The 18969-nt window shown below is 38.4% G+C and overlaps 1 protein-coding gene across 4 annotated transcripts in view; it reads right to left on the reverse strand.

Annotated features, from left to right (window-relative positions):
• Positions 1 to 7400: 7400 nt before the first annotated feature.
• asap3 (ArfGAP with SH3 domain, ankyrin repeat and PH domain 3) overlaps positions 7401 to 18969 on the reverse strand; it is a 31026-nt gene continuing 19457 nt past the window's right edge. For 2 of the 4 annotated variants that reach the window (XM_084393368.1, XM_084393367.1), the window contains exons 11-28: positions 17543 to 17629; positions 17314 to 17423; positions 16328 to 16397; positions 15613 to 15700; positions 14804 to 14852; positions 14316 to 14482; positions 13691 to 13824; positions 13113 to 13204; positions 12812 to 12992; positions 12122 to 12207; positions 11915 to 12030; positions 11684 to 11751; positions 11220 to 11324; positions 10708 to 10912; positions 10273 to 10531; positions 9563 to 9773; positions 9040 to 9168; positions 7409 to 8889 (exon numbers count right to left, since the gene is read on the reverse strand). In XM_084393368.1, the coding sequence (XP_084249494.1) occupies positions 8815 to 8889; positions 9040 to 9168; positions 9563 to 9773; positions 10273 to 10531; positions 10708 to 10912; positions 11220 to 11324; positions 11684 to 11751; positions 11915 to 12030; positions 12122 to 12207; positions 12812 to 12992; positions 13113 to 13204; positions 13691 to 13824; positions 14316 to 14482; positions 14804 to 14852; positions 15613 to 15700; positions 16328 to 16397; positions 17314 to 17423; positions 17543 to 17629 (2232 nt within the window). In that variant the 3' untranslated portion in view covers positions 7409 to 8814. Of the gene's footprint in view, positions 8890 to 9039; positions 9169 to 9562; positions 9774 to 10272; positions 10532 to 10707; positions 10913 to 11219; positions 11325 to 11683; positions 11752 to 11914; positions 12031 to 12121; positions 12208 to 12811; positions 12993 to 13112; positions 13205 to 13690; positions 13825 to 14315; positions 14483 to 14803; positions 14853 to 15612; positions 15701 to 16327; positions 16398 to 17313; positions 17424 to 17542; positions 17630 to 18969 lie in introns of all 4 variants that reach the window. The other 2 variants (XM_084393369.1, XM_084393370.1) reach the window with 2 other exon arrangements.

The following is an 18969-nucleotide window of genomic DNA, read 5'->3' on the forward strand; positions in this document are numbered from 1 at the left end:
CTTCTGCTCTGTCTGTATATATTGTTAACTGGGATCTTAGGTGGTGCTTCATTTGAGCCTATCGAAATGGCGCTGGCCTCATATATGCTGCTTGAACCACCCAAGACGCTGGGGATTTGCTTTAATGTGTGTGAACTTTGCTGATGTTTAGAGCTCTGTGCATGCGTTACACTTCATGTCGCTTGGTGTGCGTGAGAATGTCAGAGAGGAGACACAAATTCATCCAGAAGAACTCACTTCGTCCGAAAGGAAAAGCATTCTTCCATCTGCAGTAAGGTGAAACAGAGCGTTTAGGCTAAAGGCCTGTTCACACCAAGAACAATACCTACAACAATCACTATATATGTGTCCACACCAATGGATGTTAAAGGTGCAGTAAGCAATTTCTGAGAAGTGCTGTTGAAAGTGGACCGAGCAACTTGCAGCCAATCAGCAGCAAGGGGCGTATACACTCATTAGGGGGGAGGTGCCTGTGTTGCATAACATGTTCAGGGATTTGGGGGTGAAGCTATCAAGATAGGGGTGCGTCCTTTTGGGTAAGGGTGTGTTTGTTTTGGTGATTTCAAATGTCATCGTTTCTCAGAAATCGCTAACTGAAACTTTAACATTCTGTTTATGATATTGCATTTGTCGCCTGACACTTTAAATGTTCAAGCTCTTTTAAGTCAGATGGATTCTGATTAGCTGACAATGTTTTCGAGGAAAACAATTATTAGCTGGATTAAATCACTCTTAAAGTGATTCCAATTATATTGTTCCTGCGTGATGTTATCATTTTAGCTGTGGTGTGGACTTCATTGTTTCCATAGAATTAGAATGATAATTTATTAAAACTTTATAGTTATTTGTTATCATCCTTAGTGTGAACAGTCCTTAAAGTCCCAAGGGACGGATGAATTGTACGATTTGTGCACATATGCTGAGGGCATGCGCTTTGGTCCTCTAGTGTTCTCGTCTTGTACGTCTAGGGTGCCCATTGGGCTTGTGTGGATGGAGAAGAGGAGCAGCGATTTCTCTCTCTCTTCTCTGTCATCATTGCATCTGTGGCCTCTCTGGTCCCTTTGTCGCCTAGCAACCAGGACCTGACTTTAATTTCCTTCCGAATGTATTTGACATCAACAGATCATCCAAAACTACAGCTCATGAATGACTGGCGGAGGACATTTTGAGATTTTTGCTGTGTGATTAGGCCTACATTCGCTGCAGATCGCTAGTTGGTTTGAGCATACACTACTAAGAATGCGTTCAAATATGTGAGCAGAAAGATTATGGCTGTGCCCGAAATCAGTGACCTCACAGGCAGTGTTTTTTTTTATAATGTGACATGCCAAGGGTTTCAGACTGGCTTTTAAAGCATCATGTCATGTGAAATGATCAAGAACAAATTCTTGTGAACTTGTGAGAGATAACCAAACAAATATTTAATGACTACAAATGCTTATTCCTTGCCAGAAAAGTCATACGTTATGAATGTACCTTCATACATTATTAACCACTCCATCAGAGACCATTTTCAGTCTTTCCACCAATCCCCGAACCAAACACGTAGAACAGTGGAAGATCATAGGAAGCGAAGACCTTCAAAAACCAACCAGATGAAGGCATCTTATTAGACAGACAGGATGTTATGCTAACATTGGATTCAGATTTGATTTGATGCCTTCCTACCTCCGTATGCTGCATGCAAATGCTGCTTTTTTCAGGTTTCAGACACAGCCAATATCACTCATTTAATAATGAATACAATCTAAAAGCAGTTTCACATGAAGGTTGCTATAATCTCTTTGGTTAGTTATTTGGTGCAACTGCCCTCATGGAAACTTCCTGTCTCCTTTGCGTTTCATCTCTCTCTCTCTCTCTCTCTCTGAGCAAATGGCTCTTGCTCAGCCTTGTTTGAGTGGAGTGCGTTCAGGGACTTCAGCAAAACACAGGAGACTGCTATTCTTGGCTTGAACCAGTTAAGGCTGGAAGATTCTGGGCTATATAGAGAGAAAAATGATGTGATGCTGGCTAACCTTGTAGGTCTTTAGCGAGTTGAATAACCTTTCCTTCGGCAGAGAGATTTATGCTATACTGCAGGGTAAGCCAGCGGGACTGTACATCACCACTGAGAATGTAGTCTGCACCTGGCATCTTGCCTCATTGTGTAAGCAGACACTCGCTCTACTCGCTGCATCATATCAGGAAAAAAACATGGAATTATTGCATCTTAATATATCATTATTTTTAATAATAATTACTATTAAATAAACAACAAAAAAGTTAATAATCGTGTTCATTAAATATAGTCAAAATATTTTACATAAAATTTACTCTGTATTATGAGATTCTGTTCTGGCAAAATCTAAAAGTAAGATTTTAAGCATTTATTTACTCTTATGTAACATTAATTATTCAATTGAAAAGCTGTGATTACAATCATTACACATAGAATGTCTTTTAACAGGGTCCCTTTGCAATACACTCTTGTCTTCTATAAATACCACTGCATGCATGGTGCTTTTTGTCTTTGCGTGACCCCTACGCATCTGTGTGTGATGCAGTTCGATTTAGCCTACGTCAGTTGACGGGGCAGGATGTCTGCAGTCAGTCTTTATTCAGTTATATCGATCAGGCGTGAAGCAAACACAATAGAGGTGACTGAATCTCAGTTCAAGGGCTACTTACACTTCTTTAAGTAAAGAACATCTGGGTGTCCTTAATGGTTGCGCTGATCTCCCTCATTTTAGGAGGGAATTGATTTAGGCAGCTGTAGATTATACTAGATTTAGGACACGCGGTTGGCTGCTGTGGATTATGAACATGCATGTAATGTTCTTCAGCGACATATCAACTGCTAACCAAACTAAGTTGTTGTGATGAAAGCCTCTGTTGTGAGGACATGTTATTAGCGATCACTGTTGGAAATATGTTATGAACCCATCTTAATAAGTTCCCCTACAAACATTTACCATGGTAACCAGTGTTACTACATTAAAACCACAAAACATTTTTTTACAAGGATCTCTGGAATGATTGGTCAAATGCGGTATCCAGCGGTCTGATATTTCCTTATTTATCATTTAAAGTCTTCATTTAAGAGCTATAAGCCATAAACCATACCAGCTTATTGAGGTAAATCACAATTTTACAAACTTTAATTTGAAGCAAAAAAAGTATTTGAAATTTTGACAAAAAGACAATCGAACAAAACCGTGTACTTAAAGACTTAAAATCCCATAAAGCATTGCGAATTAAATCATTAAATTAAAAACGATGAAGAAATATAAATGATTGACGGTTTTGGCTATTTTATATAGAGAAACAATACATTATATGGATCTTAAGCACACAAATTAAGTAGTTTGAAAACATTGGGAAACTGACCATACGTCATTCCAACCCGATCTCATGGAAAAACTATCCTATTTAACGAAGTGGCGATTTGTATGAATTCGTACGATTTGATTTGTACAAAAACGTAAGATTTCTAAACGAATCTCATTATGAAGGACCACCCCTAATCTCGCCCCTTAATCTACTGTCACTGGGGTTCAAACAGATCAGGATAAACTTGATAGTGTAGTTAACAATATATGTATGAAAGTGTGCCATGCTGGAGCCTTGATAGGTGCGTTCACGCCATGTCATAATTACCATAATGATAATAACCATAATATTCTCGTAGCTCACAGTAGGTCTGTCTGATCGTTCATAATCAATTCCCTTATGGAGAAAATGAATGGGATTTTACTTCCGTAAATCATCTGTTGCACTCTATAATATAACTCTAAATGTAACCACTGTCAGATACCCTGGTAAATTTTTGTAAGGGTTTCTAGTTTGTAGAAATCCAGCAATGCTACCAGATGACCGGTTGAAAGGTTTCTCACGGGTATTCGTGAGTTGTAGGCTGTATGTTCTCAAAATCTATATAGAGTTAAACATTCATCAAATGCCTTATCTAGTTGACTGTACATATTAATTTCATTTACGCTGTGTGGTTAAAAGACACCTCAGCTGAAGTCTCTCTCACATGCTGATTTTTGCACTGCACCTTTTATGAGTTTTGCTATTACAGATGTTAAAAGAAAAGCTTTCCCAAAGATCTTGACCCACTTGCAGAATGATTGTAAAGTCTGTCTTTGTGTCCATGTCTACGGTTATGATGCCATCCTTATAGGCTTTCATCAGGTAACACTAATCTTTGTAAAAAAAAAAACAGTTTTGTTGAATATCCAGCTTTTGTTGTCAAATCTACTGTACTTATTTAGATAGGCCTAAGCCGATTCATTATTTCTTCTCTCAGCTGTAAAATAACTTAAAGCTAATGTAATCTTAATGCTCACAGGCGGCCTTTGCAATTCAGAGACCCGTTTCAAAGAAACAGTTGGAGGCCCCCCAGTCCCATGAGGAAAAAAAGTTTTTAAAAAAATTACTTCATTATCTCTGTTATATTTAATAACATCTCATCTTAATGCTATCTCATATTTCACACTGAATAGTCTATTTATAAATGCATTCTACGCATTTTTAGCCAGGGTCCGGTTGCACAAACTGCTAAGACTAATCTTACAAGTTAGTCATCCAATTTGTAACCGTTACATTTTGAAGTCAGTTACATAATAATTTGATACTGAAAAGTAAGACTGATTACGCCTAACTAAGAGGTGCCCAACCCTGCTCCTGCCGATCGACTGTCCTGCACAGTTCATCTCCAACCCTAATCAAACACACCTGCCTTTAATTTTCAAGCGATCCTGAAGACGTTAATTGGTTGCTTCAGGTGTGTTTGATTAGGGTTGGAGATGAACTGTGCAGGACAGTCGATCGGCAGGAGCAGGGTTGGGCACCTCGTCTTACTAGTTCTTAACGACATAGTCTGAACTCAATGGCTATGTTTATGCAACTAGCCCCAGAATCGCGCAAACAATCACGGCCAAAAACAAAAACAGCGTTCAATCTTCATAACTCACAGCCCCTCAGCGAGCACCTTGGTGGACTGCAGGTTTGATTTTATCAGCCGTAGGTGCGCGATATAAATATCGCAAAATTAAATTAAATGTGAAATATTGGCCCACGAGGGGTAAATAGTAACAAAAATGAAACTAAAACCGTCAATAGGTGGCGGCAAATCATTGTCTTAACAAATGAGTCAAGAATCATTCAGTCAAACAATTCATTCAAAATGGCGGATTCATTCAGAGACAAAGCGAAAAAAGTGACTGAATGCGTCCAAAATCGTACCTTCTCTTGAGTAGGAACTTATTTTGAATAAGTAGCTAATTACTTAATGGCCACTTAAAAACGTATGTTCTATATAATATGAATGTAATCTGGGCGTTGCCTTCTACATTTGCCATGTTGTAATTAGTATGTGACCTACAGCGTCAGTTAGGCTACAGCAATTCACTGACATTCATAAATCCTCTTCCGTGGCCTCATGGGATAGTAAAGTGTTCATCGTATGCAACACTTTTTCGAGTTGCGAGGTCAGTTTCAAGTGAAACATAGCAAAGGCCGTACTGACTATTTACAGTAGCTTTTATTTTTAGTCACAGTATAAGTGAAGCTTTTCTGGTTTAAGTAGGGTTCACAAATTTAACCTTTGACTGTATTCTTTTGAACACTTTTGAACATTATAAGAATGTATCATGCTTTGAATTTATGTATTTAATGTGCTTTGTAAAGTTCTACTGCAATCTTTAAAGATATTCTGTAATTACTGTTATTTACTGTTTTAAAAGTTCCAACATTTCTAACACCCTTGTCTCTTGTCTAACAGGATAGCCTACTTCTATTGTCACTGTATGCTCATTGGATTTTTGCTGATTTTTGAAGAAAAAAATGAATGGAAATGGAAACTATTCCACATGCTTCTGTACATTTGTTGATAATACATTGAATATTAAAAAATGTTTTTGCTGACTGTTTTAATGAGTCCATTTGCCTATGAAAATGCTGATCTTATGCCAAAAGGAGAGAAACTAATATGCCTGTGTCTATTTTAAAACGCTCAGTCTCTCAGCAGAATTTGATAGGACAACAGTACAGGAAGAAACACTTGATCCAGCACAGCTTGGAATGATTTCTGCTGAAATCAGTGCCAACAGCCTCATTTCTTTCCATGAGCCATCTGGCAATCTGACATAGACATCTATATATCCAAAGGTCCAATACTTATTTGGATTAAGATCGATTTTAAATCGATTGCCTTAGAGGCTCACTGACCCATTAAAAAAAACGCATTGAGGTTTCATACAGTTTGTCTTTCTCAGTCTGACCAGATTCAGAATCTAAACCCCACGCTTCAGATATCTGCAATAATAATTTATAATTTACAAGTATTCTTAAGTAAAAATATCTTTAAAACAAGGTCAGTTAAAAAAATTGCATAAGAGATTCTAGAACTTGTATGTAGTTTTATCTGAACATACATTAGTGATTAAGATTAAAGCTCTGAAAAGCAAAAGAACACCCATTTGTACCTAATTTGCAGTTTATGAAAAGATTAGTAAAGCACTCATATTGTTGCATAACATCAGGCCTTGCATAATGTTTTTAACATACAATTCCAAAAGCTTACCCTGGTGATTCTATATAGGCTACACATATTGAGTGGGGTTGCGCTTTCAGAGATTATAAAATCATGTAGCCTAGCCTATCAGTAAAAAAATATATATTCTAATATTTTAGAATATTACTGAATGAATTTTAAGTTCGGTTAAAATTAATGTAAATGACAAGCTATATTTTAGTCCTGTAACTGGTCACCAGTTTTTCCACCATATTTCTAAATCATTTTTATTTTTAAATAGATTTGTAGTGTGGCATTTTTTTTTTTAAAGTACAAATAATTATTGAGGTCATACAACCTGCATATGTAATAATGAGCAAAATGATGTGCTTTCTTAAAGTGAATATATTATGGAAAGAACCAGCCAAATGAATGTAGACCAGAGCAAAGGGCAGATGTGCACAATCTAGATAGGAGCACTAGTCAATAAATGTGATTGAAGGACTGAGAATGGAAATCTTGTGGGATTGAACATCTGCTATCGGATGACCTGAAAACTTTCTGCATCACTCCGCACTGACCAGTGACGTAACACCTGTCAATTATGCAACAGTTTAGTCAGATGCTACCTAATGATTTTCAATCTGTAAAGAAGTTGAGTGCTGGCAACCATCCATTAGGCCCATCCAGGATGGACAGCTGACTGTTGAAAAAGTAGAAGGTACTAATATGGATCTACATGCACACAATGTGTTTGCATAATCCGTTTGCAAAAAGATGCCACATTCTTAATCCAGGATTTTTTTTTTTTAAACGCAGAGGAGTAAGTCTCCATGTGTTTGATGATTATAGAGGGCTTATAAATTCTAGAAAAAGGTTATGCCATCTCCCCTCAGAAAATGTACTGTATTCTGTAATAAAACACTTTATTCTTATAAACCAACAACAACAGTCATATCAAAGGTTTTGCAATCCATTGCATGTTTAACCCAGAGAAAACACGTGTTTACAGTTTGCAAACATTTAATTGTCATTTTCGATCCTTGAAACAGATGCTAAACAACATCTCAGAGAAAAAAAACGTATTTGTCCTGAAAAGACTGGACGTGACATTTATCAAAATACAGTTACAGTGATACAATAACGGTTGAGTTAAACAAGTGTAATTTACACACCTTTTGCTTTCCTAAAACACAAAGTGAGCTGAACCGTTTTGGACCTCCAACATACGTACGTTCATCTCTGCCTGAAAAATGCTTCACAGAAGTCAATGAGATGGCAGAAGGGAAAACATCTGTTGTGTGCTCTCAGCTTATCAAACATTTATACAGTCTGCCGGTTCGAGACACGTCCCAAATCTGCCATAAACCACCTCATTAAAATAATAATAACAATAATAATGCTGTTCGATAACAATACAAACACAGAAAAGACATTAAATGTGGGGGACAAGTACAGCTTTTTTTCCTGTTTTGTATAGACAAAGCTAACAGAGCTTGATTTTTGAACATTAGCATAAAATATGGAAACTCGAAAAGCACAAGAATTAAATACAATACACATTTTATGCGTGCTGGGATTGAAAAATAACTAATTTAAACTTTTATTGAACATTTGTTGTCGTTTAACACTCAGATAACGTCCTGATCTTCTATCTGAGGATTCTAAAGGTTTTCAACTGATGTTACTGTTTGCTTTATCTCCCAGTGCAGGGCTGGATGTCCGGGAATCAGCAGCAATAGGAGACGTCGGTGCAGAGGAGACAGATGAAACCAAATACATCATCCTTTAACTCGCTGTCTGGTGGACCTGGTGTCTGGGCAAAACTAATGGCATGTCATGACGCCTGATGGTATAAATTAATATCCAGACAGCACCAACCACAGGATGAGCATCAGCAAATGAGTCCAGTGCCTCCGAGTCTGGGCGACAATCTCTTAGAGACCTCAAACGCCAAGAACACGTTCAATGCCTCAATATCAATAAGAACAAGTGCTGTCGTTAGTTTAAACGGCTAAAGCCAAGAGGAGTTTCAAAAGCTGGATGGCTTTCATCCCTTTTCTGCCATTCATTCATGAGTCACGACGTACCTACCAAACCTTCAGTCCAGATAAACAGCTCAGATATGTTATGAGCAGCACTGAAATGATCAGTGGATCATCTTACAGCACTCCTCACTAACGCTGTTCTCCAGTCTTTCATCTTCTAAGTGCATTTCAGGCACCTCCACAGTTTCTAGGTCTAGCGCTTCTGAAGATAAAAGCAACAGTCTAGACTAGTTCCACATGGTGTAATGTGAGTGTTCATGGAGGTTCACCTCATTCTACTAATTTATGTACATAGTTGACTGGAAAGGAGCCACTTCTAGAAGGTTCTCCCTCTATATGGCCCACCTGGGAGGAAAAGAGTGCAAGATGTTAAGGTCCCGACATCAGTTTGAACCGTTTATGGAAAATATATTCAGTTACTGTAAAGCCTGTTAAAAGCAAGCCAGGTAAACACATGGTGTGTGTGTGTCAGTGTGAGAGAGTATGTATACTTACCCACCAGTGTGGGTCATCAGTTGCTGTCACTATGATGACCTCGTTCTTAAAGAAGGCCAGCTGATTGGCACCAACTGATCTGCAGTCAACCAACGCTCTGACCTTCTTGGGTCTCTCCCTTAATGAGATCTAACACACAGAGAAAATCTCAGCATCATACACTTTCTGACTTTGAAAAGGGTTACACGGAAAAACCGGGTATCATATACTACCTGACTTTCAAACTTTACAAAACACAACCATCTCATGCAGAAACATACACCTCGTTGCTAGAAGATGCATGACAAAAGACTGGATGGAATCATAGTCTGAAGCTAAAAGAAAAATGGAGTCTGCACGCTATGCAATTTTCAGTGAAATCAGTCAACTCGGGGTGGGGAATCTGGGCAAAAGTCCAGTGTATTCCAGCTTTTACATATACAAATTCGTGTTCACAAATGAAGGAATAACAAACAAATACAAGTAAATATAATATGTAAACATTAAGAAGAAAAATCATTTCTCAAAATAAAGATCATTTTACCATGGCATTTTTGCGTGAGCGAGGTGGCGGCAGTATGACTGGCACGCTGTTGTTAGCATTAGCATTAGCTGGTGGAGGTGTATGGTTGGGAGCTCCGCCCACTGGACTGCAGTAGAGTTCCTCCTGACTGCCTGCACACCCTGGAGATGGAGCCGAACTCTTCCCTTGACTCCCGCTGCTCGTGCGGCGATACGAGGTCGTCTTCTCTGAGCTGCAGATAAACATTTGAATTATATTTGACATATACAGATTTTAATGGATGCTACACTGAATTTAGTAGATTTTCACATGGAAATCATATGAATTCTCACAATTTGATATGACATAATGAATACATTTTTTTCCAGCAACTACTAACTAGTGTTTAAGTTTTTATATGTAATTGCAAACAAAAAATGTAATACAATAATGAGGAAACTTCTGGCCGTGTAAGATAAATGTAGTATAGGATTACAGTTGCTGCGTCCGAAATAGAATACTTCCTTACTATATATTATGCAAAAAACAGTACGCCAAAAGAGTAGTGTGTCCAAACTGGTAGGTCACGTGAAAGTAACAACATGGAGGATGTAGTACGTCCAAATTTCATTCATACTACCTGTATTCATATTATATGGAGCGTACTTTTTTAACGGTCGAATAGTAAATTCAAATTCATATGTAATACCTACTCAGACAATACGCGATTTCGGACGCAGCGAGTGACTAACCTGACGGGTCCTCTCTGACACTGTGGTGAGGTGGAGTAATTTTTGCCCTCTGCCCCAGAGGAAGGTCCCTCCCAGAACACCGTCTGTCTCGGTCCTTTTGACGGTCCAATGGTGTGAGAGCGTGCTGATGTCAGTCCAGAGGACTCGGTCACAGGGGACGGGGTGCTGATTCTCTGAAAGCAGCCAGTGGGGTGGGAACTCTGGCGGTAGGGGGCGTGAGTCTCTGGAATGGAAACCGAGATCTGAGGATCTGAACGACCTGTGGGGACACAATTTATCTTTGACCTTGCTGTGGTTTGTCTGGAATAAACTTGCAGGGTTTCTACATATTTCTCATTTGCAAAGGAGGCACAATTCAGCTTCTCAGAGAACATCTAATTCCAAAATTCCAGACTTCAGGTTTCAAAAGTCAATTAAAGATAAACACTATCTCACCTCTCTGTATTGCTTTAGCTGGCAGGGGAGGTGGCATGGAGCCACCAGTGGGGGCGCTGTTGTTGGGTGGATTTTCATATAGGAAGTCAATGTTCTCATAGGTCCGGGCTGGACTGCTTTTATTTAAATTCCATGCAGACGAGCAGTGCCCATTGCTGCCAGTAGGAGGCAGCGGAGACCGTGAGCCCTTAGGATGGGGACTCACCTAAACAAAGATAATGAACATTATTATAAAACACAACGAAGACATCTACTTTAATTTATTATCATCTACTGATTCACTCATATATTCATAATGTTAATTTTTTTTCCATATTGCTGAACCTGAACATGGCTTTTTCATTAGGATTCTGTACATTTTAAAACAAAGAAATATTATGACTTCAATTATTTTATTATCAAATTTGAAAAATGCAAAATAGAAACATTTTCACTAGTTTTTGCTCAGATACCACTGTACAAATTATAGTGAAAAATGCATATTGTATGAAATAGTTCATGTCATTACAGACCCTTTCGTCCAGATCATCTTCACTGTCATACATGTCCTGTGGTGTCTCCCATGGGTACTCAACATGGATCTGAGAGTTAAACTTCCCATTGTGGGCCAATTCCAGCTAAACATACACACAGAGAAAATGTAAGAAATTCCAGAGACTCACTTTTGACAAGACTAATATTTCACACTAGTGTCCTATTAGAGAGAGCAAATCCAAAAATGAAAATACAGCTCTCTATTTATTGTCAGTTTCCTGAACTGGTTCTTCATTTGCCAACATTGTATTCGCTTTATGTGATGATACTATTATTTGCATGGAAGGTGAGGGGAAGTTCCTTATGAAAACACTGTCATATGAGACTTCAGGATATTAAACAGGATAAAAATCAACCTAGAGGTAATATCTGTACAAACACATGCTCACATACACAAACACAAAGCAATTCAGCTGTTTTTTGTGCAATATATGATACTCACCAGTTCGATACACTGCATGTGCTGCAGTCTCTTGGCGATGTCAAGAGCCGTCTCACCCGCTGAGTTCACTACAGGACAATCAGAACAATGGAAGGGTCCAATCAAATGTCTGTTGGTCTATCAACCTTTCTATCTGTCTATCCATCCATCCACCTCCCCATCCATCCACCTCCCCAATCCCTCTATCCATCATGTTTATAGTAGAGTTTGTGTGTATGTATTATTGTATACCTGTGTGCAAAGTAGCCTTTGCTTTGAGCAGAAGTTTCAAACACTCAGTTTTGTTATATAATGTACAGTAATGAAGAGCTGTGTTTCCTTCTGCAGTCTTCTTTTCCAGACAGCCACTGAGAAACACACACACACACACAGAGTGGTCAGCTGATGGAAATCCTACTGGGTGCTGACAGATCTGAGACACTAGCAGATTTCTCTCACCAGTTCTGAGCTAGAAAATCCACCAGAGCCAGAGAAGTCTTCTCAGACAAGCGCACAGCTAAGTGAAGACCGGTCTCCTTCAAGTCCTGGGAGACAGAAGAGAACAAGATAAAGTTACTGGCTGCTGTCAAGCGGCCACCATCTCGGCGAAACGTGCTGTTGGATGAGGAGCGATGGAGAAGATTAATGAATTAGACGGTGAGTTGGTGTACTACAATTTTCGAATTGTGAGTACATATGTGTGCTAAATTAAAACGTTGGTTATTCAGTCACTGAATCATTCAAGTAAAATTCGCCAAACAACACACACAAAACAAACTCAAACACAAGTACAGCAGTCATTACACAGCTTGTGCTCACTTCCTGAGTGGGCCGAGGAGAGGGGAAATCTGATTAGAGACGGAAAAAGGAGATGAAATACAGAATTACACAGAGAGAGAGAGAGAGAGAGAGAGTGAATGATGTGTGATTAATGACATCTAACCACACAGATGTCTTGTTTCTGTTTATACAGTTCAAACTGATTAAGAAATGAACATCTATTTAACTTAAATCACAGGGAGTCTCATATGACAGATGGACTTTTCTGAAAGCTCAAAACATCTCAAGAGCATGTTTCTAAACCTGATGATTTTGTTATCACTGTGGATGCGGTGTATGTGTGTGTATGGTGGGATTAAGTGGTCTCACCTGTCCGTCAGGTGTGGCCACTGGTTTAGACAGGTCCTCTCCCTCTGCATAGAGCTGCAGCAGTGATGTGAGGTCTTTGCTCCTCACAGTGTCATACACATGGTACGCTTCAGAGTGTTCTTTTGGGAGGACGTAGCGGCGCTCTGCGTACTTCGCTACAATGTACTCCTTCCTCGCTGTCCTGAGATGCACAAACAAAAGCAAAATATGTTTAAGACATAGGCTGAGCTACTGGTAAAGTGACAAAATGTTTTTATGAATAATATGAAGCAATATATCTGAACTGCACACTAAGACTCACATGTCACTTTTTGGGAGGGGCTTGATTGCATCATTGGGTAGGTTGACTTCCATGATGTCATTAAACTTGGCATTTCCAATACTCACTGCCAACTGTGAACCAAAGCACAACTAATAAACAGATGTTTGCAGCAAACATACAAAACTAACAAACAGAAATTTGAACATTGCATTCATGCATCCAGCTTGATGTTTGGTAGTTTGCATTATCTGTAATCTAAGTAATTACCTAATAAATAACAATCATGCCATGTGTGCAGAAGCACTTGCATTATTTTGCTTTACTGTCAAAGGTAAAAAGTTCATACTGTACAAATGCACAGAAGAGTCACTTGTGAGTAACTGCTGACTCAGTCCCAGAGGATTATGGGTAAAAATTTGATTTTTAGCACACAAAAAACAACAACAGTAAAAGTGCAGCTAGTAAGTCAATAATGGACTCAGAGAAAACTGAGCTGAATAATCTCTTTCAAATTTATGCAATTATATATATATGTATATGTGTGTGTGTGTGTGTGTGTGTGTGTGTGTGTGTGTGTGTGTGTGTGTGTGTGTGTGTGTGTGTTTTTCTTTGTTTACCAGGAGCTCAGAGGTGCTCAGCACGTCGAGAGTGAGAGACTGAATTCGTGAGTGATGTACTCCGAGCTCCCGATGGATTCCTGAACACTCGATACAGGTGAGGATGCCCAGGTTAGTGGAGAGCCAGGTGGGACCTAAACAGCACATTACACTTTATTCAAAACATTTATTTGTCAATCTTTAACACCTTTTGCAGACTAAAAAAATGAAAACTCTTCATAATGATGATGTAGTAATTCTGATGAAAAGAATTATGCATTGCTTAAATAATTAATTCATCTAATAAATAAACAAAATAAGAAATACATATGCAAACATAAATACAGCTTAAATCTCTCTCTCTCTCTCTAATCATTATTTTGATTTGATTTAGAACATAACACATAGGATTTCTATATTTTTAACACTGTCAGTGGCCATACATCTCATGTTTTTTGAGATGTTTAATCTGCTGTGTCATGCGCAAGATGCTACAAAAGACGAGTGCAACGATCAACCATGCCCGTCTAGCATGTTTACATAGAAAAACAATGGAAATGCTGCGCAATGGAATGCAAAAACTCGTTTGGTGTGAATGGCCACAATCAAGCCGTATATAAATGCATTAGGATCCTCTAATCGAGACCTGGGGCTCCGCAGTCGCAGCAGGCCTCATTGCCGGGCAGGTTTCTCAGGCCTGAGATGACAGCTCGGACGAGTTCCTGCAGACCGCTGTCCTGAAACTGGAGCTGATCTCCACCTAGAGCCGTGTTCAAGGCCTCCTCCTTACTGTTCTGCAGCACAGACACCCATCTGGAGGAAGTCAAGTCACCTTTATTTATATAGTGCTTTATACAATACAGCTTATTTCAAAGCAGCTTTACAGTGATAACAGGAAGACCGATAGACAGGTTACAGAAAATATATTCAGATGTCTGCCTAACAAATAGTGACCTTTCAGATACATCCGTCGCGTCTTTAACATTTCATTGTCTTTATCTTTCTCTTTCCTTTTTTATTCTCTCTCTCATCTCGAGGAGCAGGTTTTGATCCAGCATGTCTGTACGTGCTGCTCTGCAGTATGCAGTATAGATTTCTCTGTGCAAGGGTAAGTGTATGTGTGTCTGCACTTACATCATGCATTCTTGCTCGTCTTCAGCCTGGAAATGGTATGTACGATTGTCTGTAAGGAAAATGAAAGAGAAGAGATAAAAGAGATGAATAGAGTTTATGCATTAGGTGGGCCTTTGACGCTGTAAGGAAACCGTGGAAAAACATCCTTATCTACAGGAAATAAACAAGAGAAAAAACGGTCAGGACTAGCCACTCAATACACCTGCTTTTCATGATCTTCACACACCTACACACCTAATTCTCAAAACTTTATTTACATACTTCTGAACACCTACATGCATGAAACGCCTCGTCTGGTTTAACGAACTATATTTCACATCAGATTTGTACAAAGTACAAAAAGTGAAAGATGATATTTACACTAAGTGAAAATAGCTGTAATTTCTTTGCAGTGTAAATAGTAGCTAGATGCTATTTAGCCTATTTACTCTTTGCCAGCAAGGCGGGCTATTTGCACTCAGCAGTGTTGGGGAAAGTTACTTTTAAAAACTAACTGCATTAGTTACTTTTTATGGAAAGTAACACGTACATTTTTCATACCTGGGCTGGGCTTACTTGTTTGCTTTTTAACAAAAAAAAATGTAAACAAATGCGATATCCGATAAAGTCGTGTGAGAGCAACGTAGCATACTACTGCTTAAAATGTATCATGGAACAATGCCTACTGCTTCACTTACTACTTTTAGTGTATACACTGTATACTGCACACTATTTATTAAATAGTAAGCTAATTTTCCATTCCCTAGTTTTAGAGTCCTTACCATGCTATAGCTGAGAGGAAAAGGGTCAAAGGTCAGAGATCAACTTACGTGTAACTAAATCAAACGTTCTTTTTTCCTCAGGGTTGGGTCGCACCTGACATGTTAGGAGGTTGAGCTTTGCGGGTGGTCTGTTGATCTGAGAAAGAAAGAAGAGTTATAACATGCTCAAAAGGCACTCTCACTACATAATGCATTCTGTATGTGGTCACTCACTAAATCAAATGCAAACAAATCTCACTTGCAATTATGGTGTGTGCAGGATTAATGCTAGAGATGCGAGTTTATGGTTGCTAAATCACTGAAGCTGGAAGCATAACAAAAGTTTTGGTTTTTGACAATGTGGATGATTCCAGATGAAACTCCTTTATGTGTTTTGGCCTGTAGTTTGTGGTTCTGAAAGGAAATCACTAATACATGAGCGATGACTCTCTCTCATAGAGCATGGGAAAGTTTGATTGCATGTCCTGAATCTCAAATAATCGCTCTAGAGACTCTCGGAACAGAGAGTGTTTTATAACTAATGTTGGTGTACTATTTGTGTTAATGAAACAATAATCACATAAGCAAGAGTACTGTTGCCATGATTACTGTTTAGAAAGATTCAGCCATATGATTTTATAGAGAAGGTTTGTAAACAAAAAGTTAATCTAGAGTACTTTGTAATGCCCCACAGCCAATCAGATTCAAAGATTGATATATTATAAAAAGAAGTATGTATAACTGGAAGGTGTTGAGCTGTGCGTTTGTCTCTCTTAAATCTCACCGTGCTGTGAGAAATGGTGAGGCAGCCATATTTAACTCCACACTTCCTCTTCTGCCAAACCTTTCTGATCCTGAAACACAACGATCATGAAAACCTCCAACAATCCACATTTAACATTCATCAATATTACCTTCATACCAAAGGTTTATTACAAGGAAACATTAAAAATATGCTTTGAAATAACAATGGGGTGACTGGGGTCAACAGAAAATGTATTAATGTGAATTTTCAATATTTTATACCAATATAAAAGCAAATTACTTTTGACTATTTTTTTCCTCACACAGACGAAATCATCTAATTTGGGGGTCCATGGCATCGAAAAAATGTGAAAATGTATAGGGTAGATTACCATAAAAATCATGAAAGCAGAGATAACTAGTAGTAAATTAATTCTATTGGCTCAGCAGCCCACTAGTAAAATTACAATCAATAATTAAATGACAGCAAAAATGGTGATGATGTTTATTCTCACACTGATCAAAACCTAAGTATTCTGGGTGGATGTGGGCATGTGTGTGTTGTGAGCTGTAGTTTTAAAAGAGTGTAAGTAAGACTGTAGAGCAGCAAGAAACTAAACCACATTTAATAGACAACATCTGTGTGAGAGGAACACTGAGACAAACACACACAGCTGTGGGCCTGAAGTCAAAAAGCTCAAACTGATGCTTTATGCTACTAACTATCTGTGCTCCATGACTCTCTCAGGATATTACAAGTCATTCCTTCATTTATTTTGCTCTCAGCTTAAAAATAGGAGCATATATATCATTACACACACTGAAAGCTGTGTGGAGACTGTTTCCTGAGGAACATACACTCAACCCCATGTGACTAAATGCAAACAGGAGCGGAATACTACATCATGTCTGGAAAACCTTGAATAAGTTCAGGTAATAAAAATAAATAGTTCCGACTGTTGTTGTTTTTGGGGACGGTTTGTGACCTTCTTAACTTTGGGAAGTAGACAGTAACGTTTAACTCACCCATCGCTCTTCTTAAGAAGGAATCCAGATTTCTCTGTGCCATATTTCTTATTGCCTTGAGGCTGGTGGATGCTATATCCATGGCCAGAGTTCTTCCTATTTAGACAATCCTGGAATGACACAGAACAACATAATTATCATCAACAACATCATCATCATCTCTGAACTTGCTGAAATATAGTCTTTAAAGCAAGAAGTGGTGAATTCAGGAGTTTATTTTGGAAGTTACCTCTTTGCCGTCCACCTGTAGTTGCGTTCTAAGTGAGTCGCGCAATTGAGAGAGCTGCTTTACTTCTTCGTCCTGCTCATGTCGAACCTGTGAACCAATAACAGAAAAATGACATGGGGCTTGCTTTTGTGTAATGCAATGTAACCAGTCTTGGTATTGGTTAACATAAGTTATACACATAAACAAAAACACATTTGATAACGGAGAAGTTATAGATGACACAGACTACAGGCTTACACTGGAATACATCCCTCCACCATTTTGTAATGAAGTCCAGGACCAAACCAACACAGCCAGAAATCCTGCATTGCTTAAAGCCTGTTGAATTTATGGCTTTGGCCCCCAGAACAAAATTCCAGCAATTTCTTCTACCAATTTCCATTAAATACTTTTTTAAAAAGGAAATAATTCCTCTCGGAAAGCTGGCTTGTGGTTGTTTCATTTTTGAGTTTCACTTCCTTTCGTGTGCTTAATGCTGATTTGTTATGATCAAAGGAGGACAAGTTGAAACGGGAGAAATGTCACTTCAGAAAAGCTACCCAAACCAGATCTGTTATAAAACACGATCATCTCAACATCATTTCCACATGCCCCATCCTGCCTTCTCCTCATAGTAACAACAAAACGACAAACTTTAATACAGGATATATAATTTAATGAACACTGTTATTGTTGCGTGATATTCACTTTAGACCGGATCATATCTCTTTACAACCAAGACCAGACAAGACTTGCAGAACTGGGTCCATGGTGCAACTGGGAAACATCAACTGATAAATACTGAATATACAGATTTTGGTTTATTCTTAAGGGAGATTAAAATGAGACAAATCTAAATCTGGATGCAATTATTATAATAGCTGGTCTTCAAAACTTTGTGACTTTCCTTGCCATCTACTGCCTGCATAGGCAGCTGGTTTCTAAGGGAGTATCCAAACGGTCACGAAACTGCACTTTTCAGAACTCTTTGTGTCATACTTCTGTGTAGTGAAAAGTGACTCATGAAAGCAACATAGCTTGCTAAGTTAGTGCTATAGTCTAATTAGCTTCAAATGGTAACACTTTAATTTAAGGTGACGTAGTTACAAGTTAGTACATGTACTTACTATAGTAATAACAGTAAATTGTGCATAATTAAAAGTAACTAACCCTAAACCAAACCCTAATCGTAACTTGAGTAAGTACAATGTAACTGTCACCTTAAAATAAAGTGTAACCCATAAAAATACATAGCACACATAATGTAAAGAGAAAATAATAAACTTTTAATGTTTTTATCAACATTTTTCAGTACTCATCGAAATGCATTTTGGGATTGCTTTCTCTGCAGAAGATACATGCAATGACAGTTTTTAATGAAGAAATATGTTGCTTACTTTTTGAAACAGTCTATGATGTATTAAAATACTGTTGAGATGGGCTGCTTA

The sequence above is a fragment of the Rutilus rutilus genome (assembly GCF_951802725.1).
Source record: "Rutilus rutilus genome assembly, chromosome: 21".
In the NCBI taxonomy this organism is placed as follows: Eukaryota; Metazoa; Chordata; class Actinopteri; order Cypriniformes; family Leuciscidae; genus Rutilus; species Rutilus rutilus.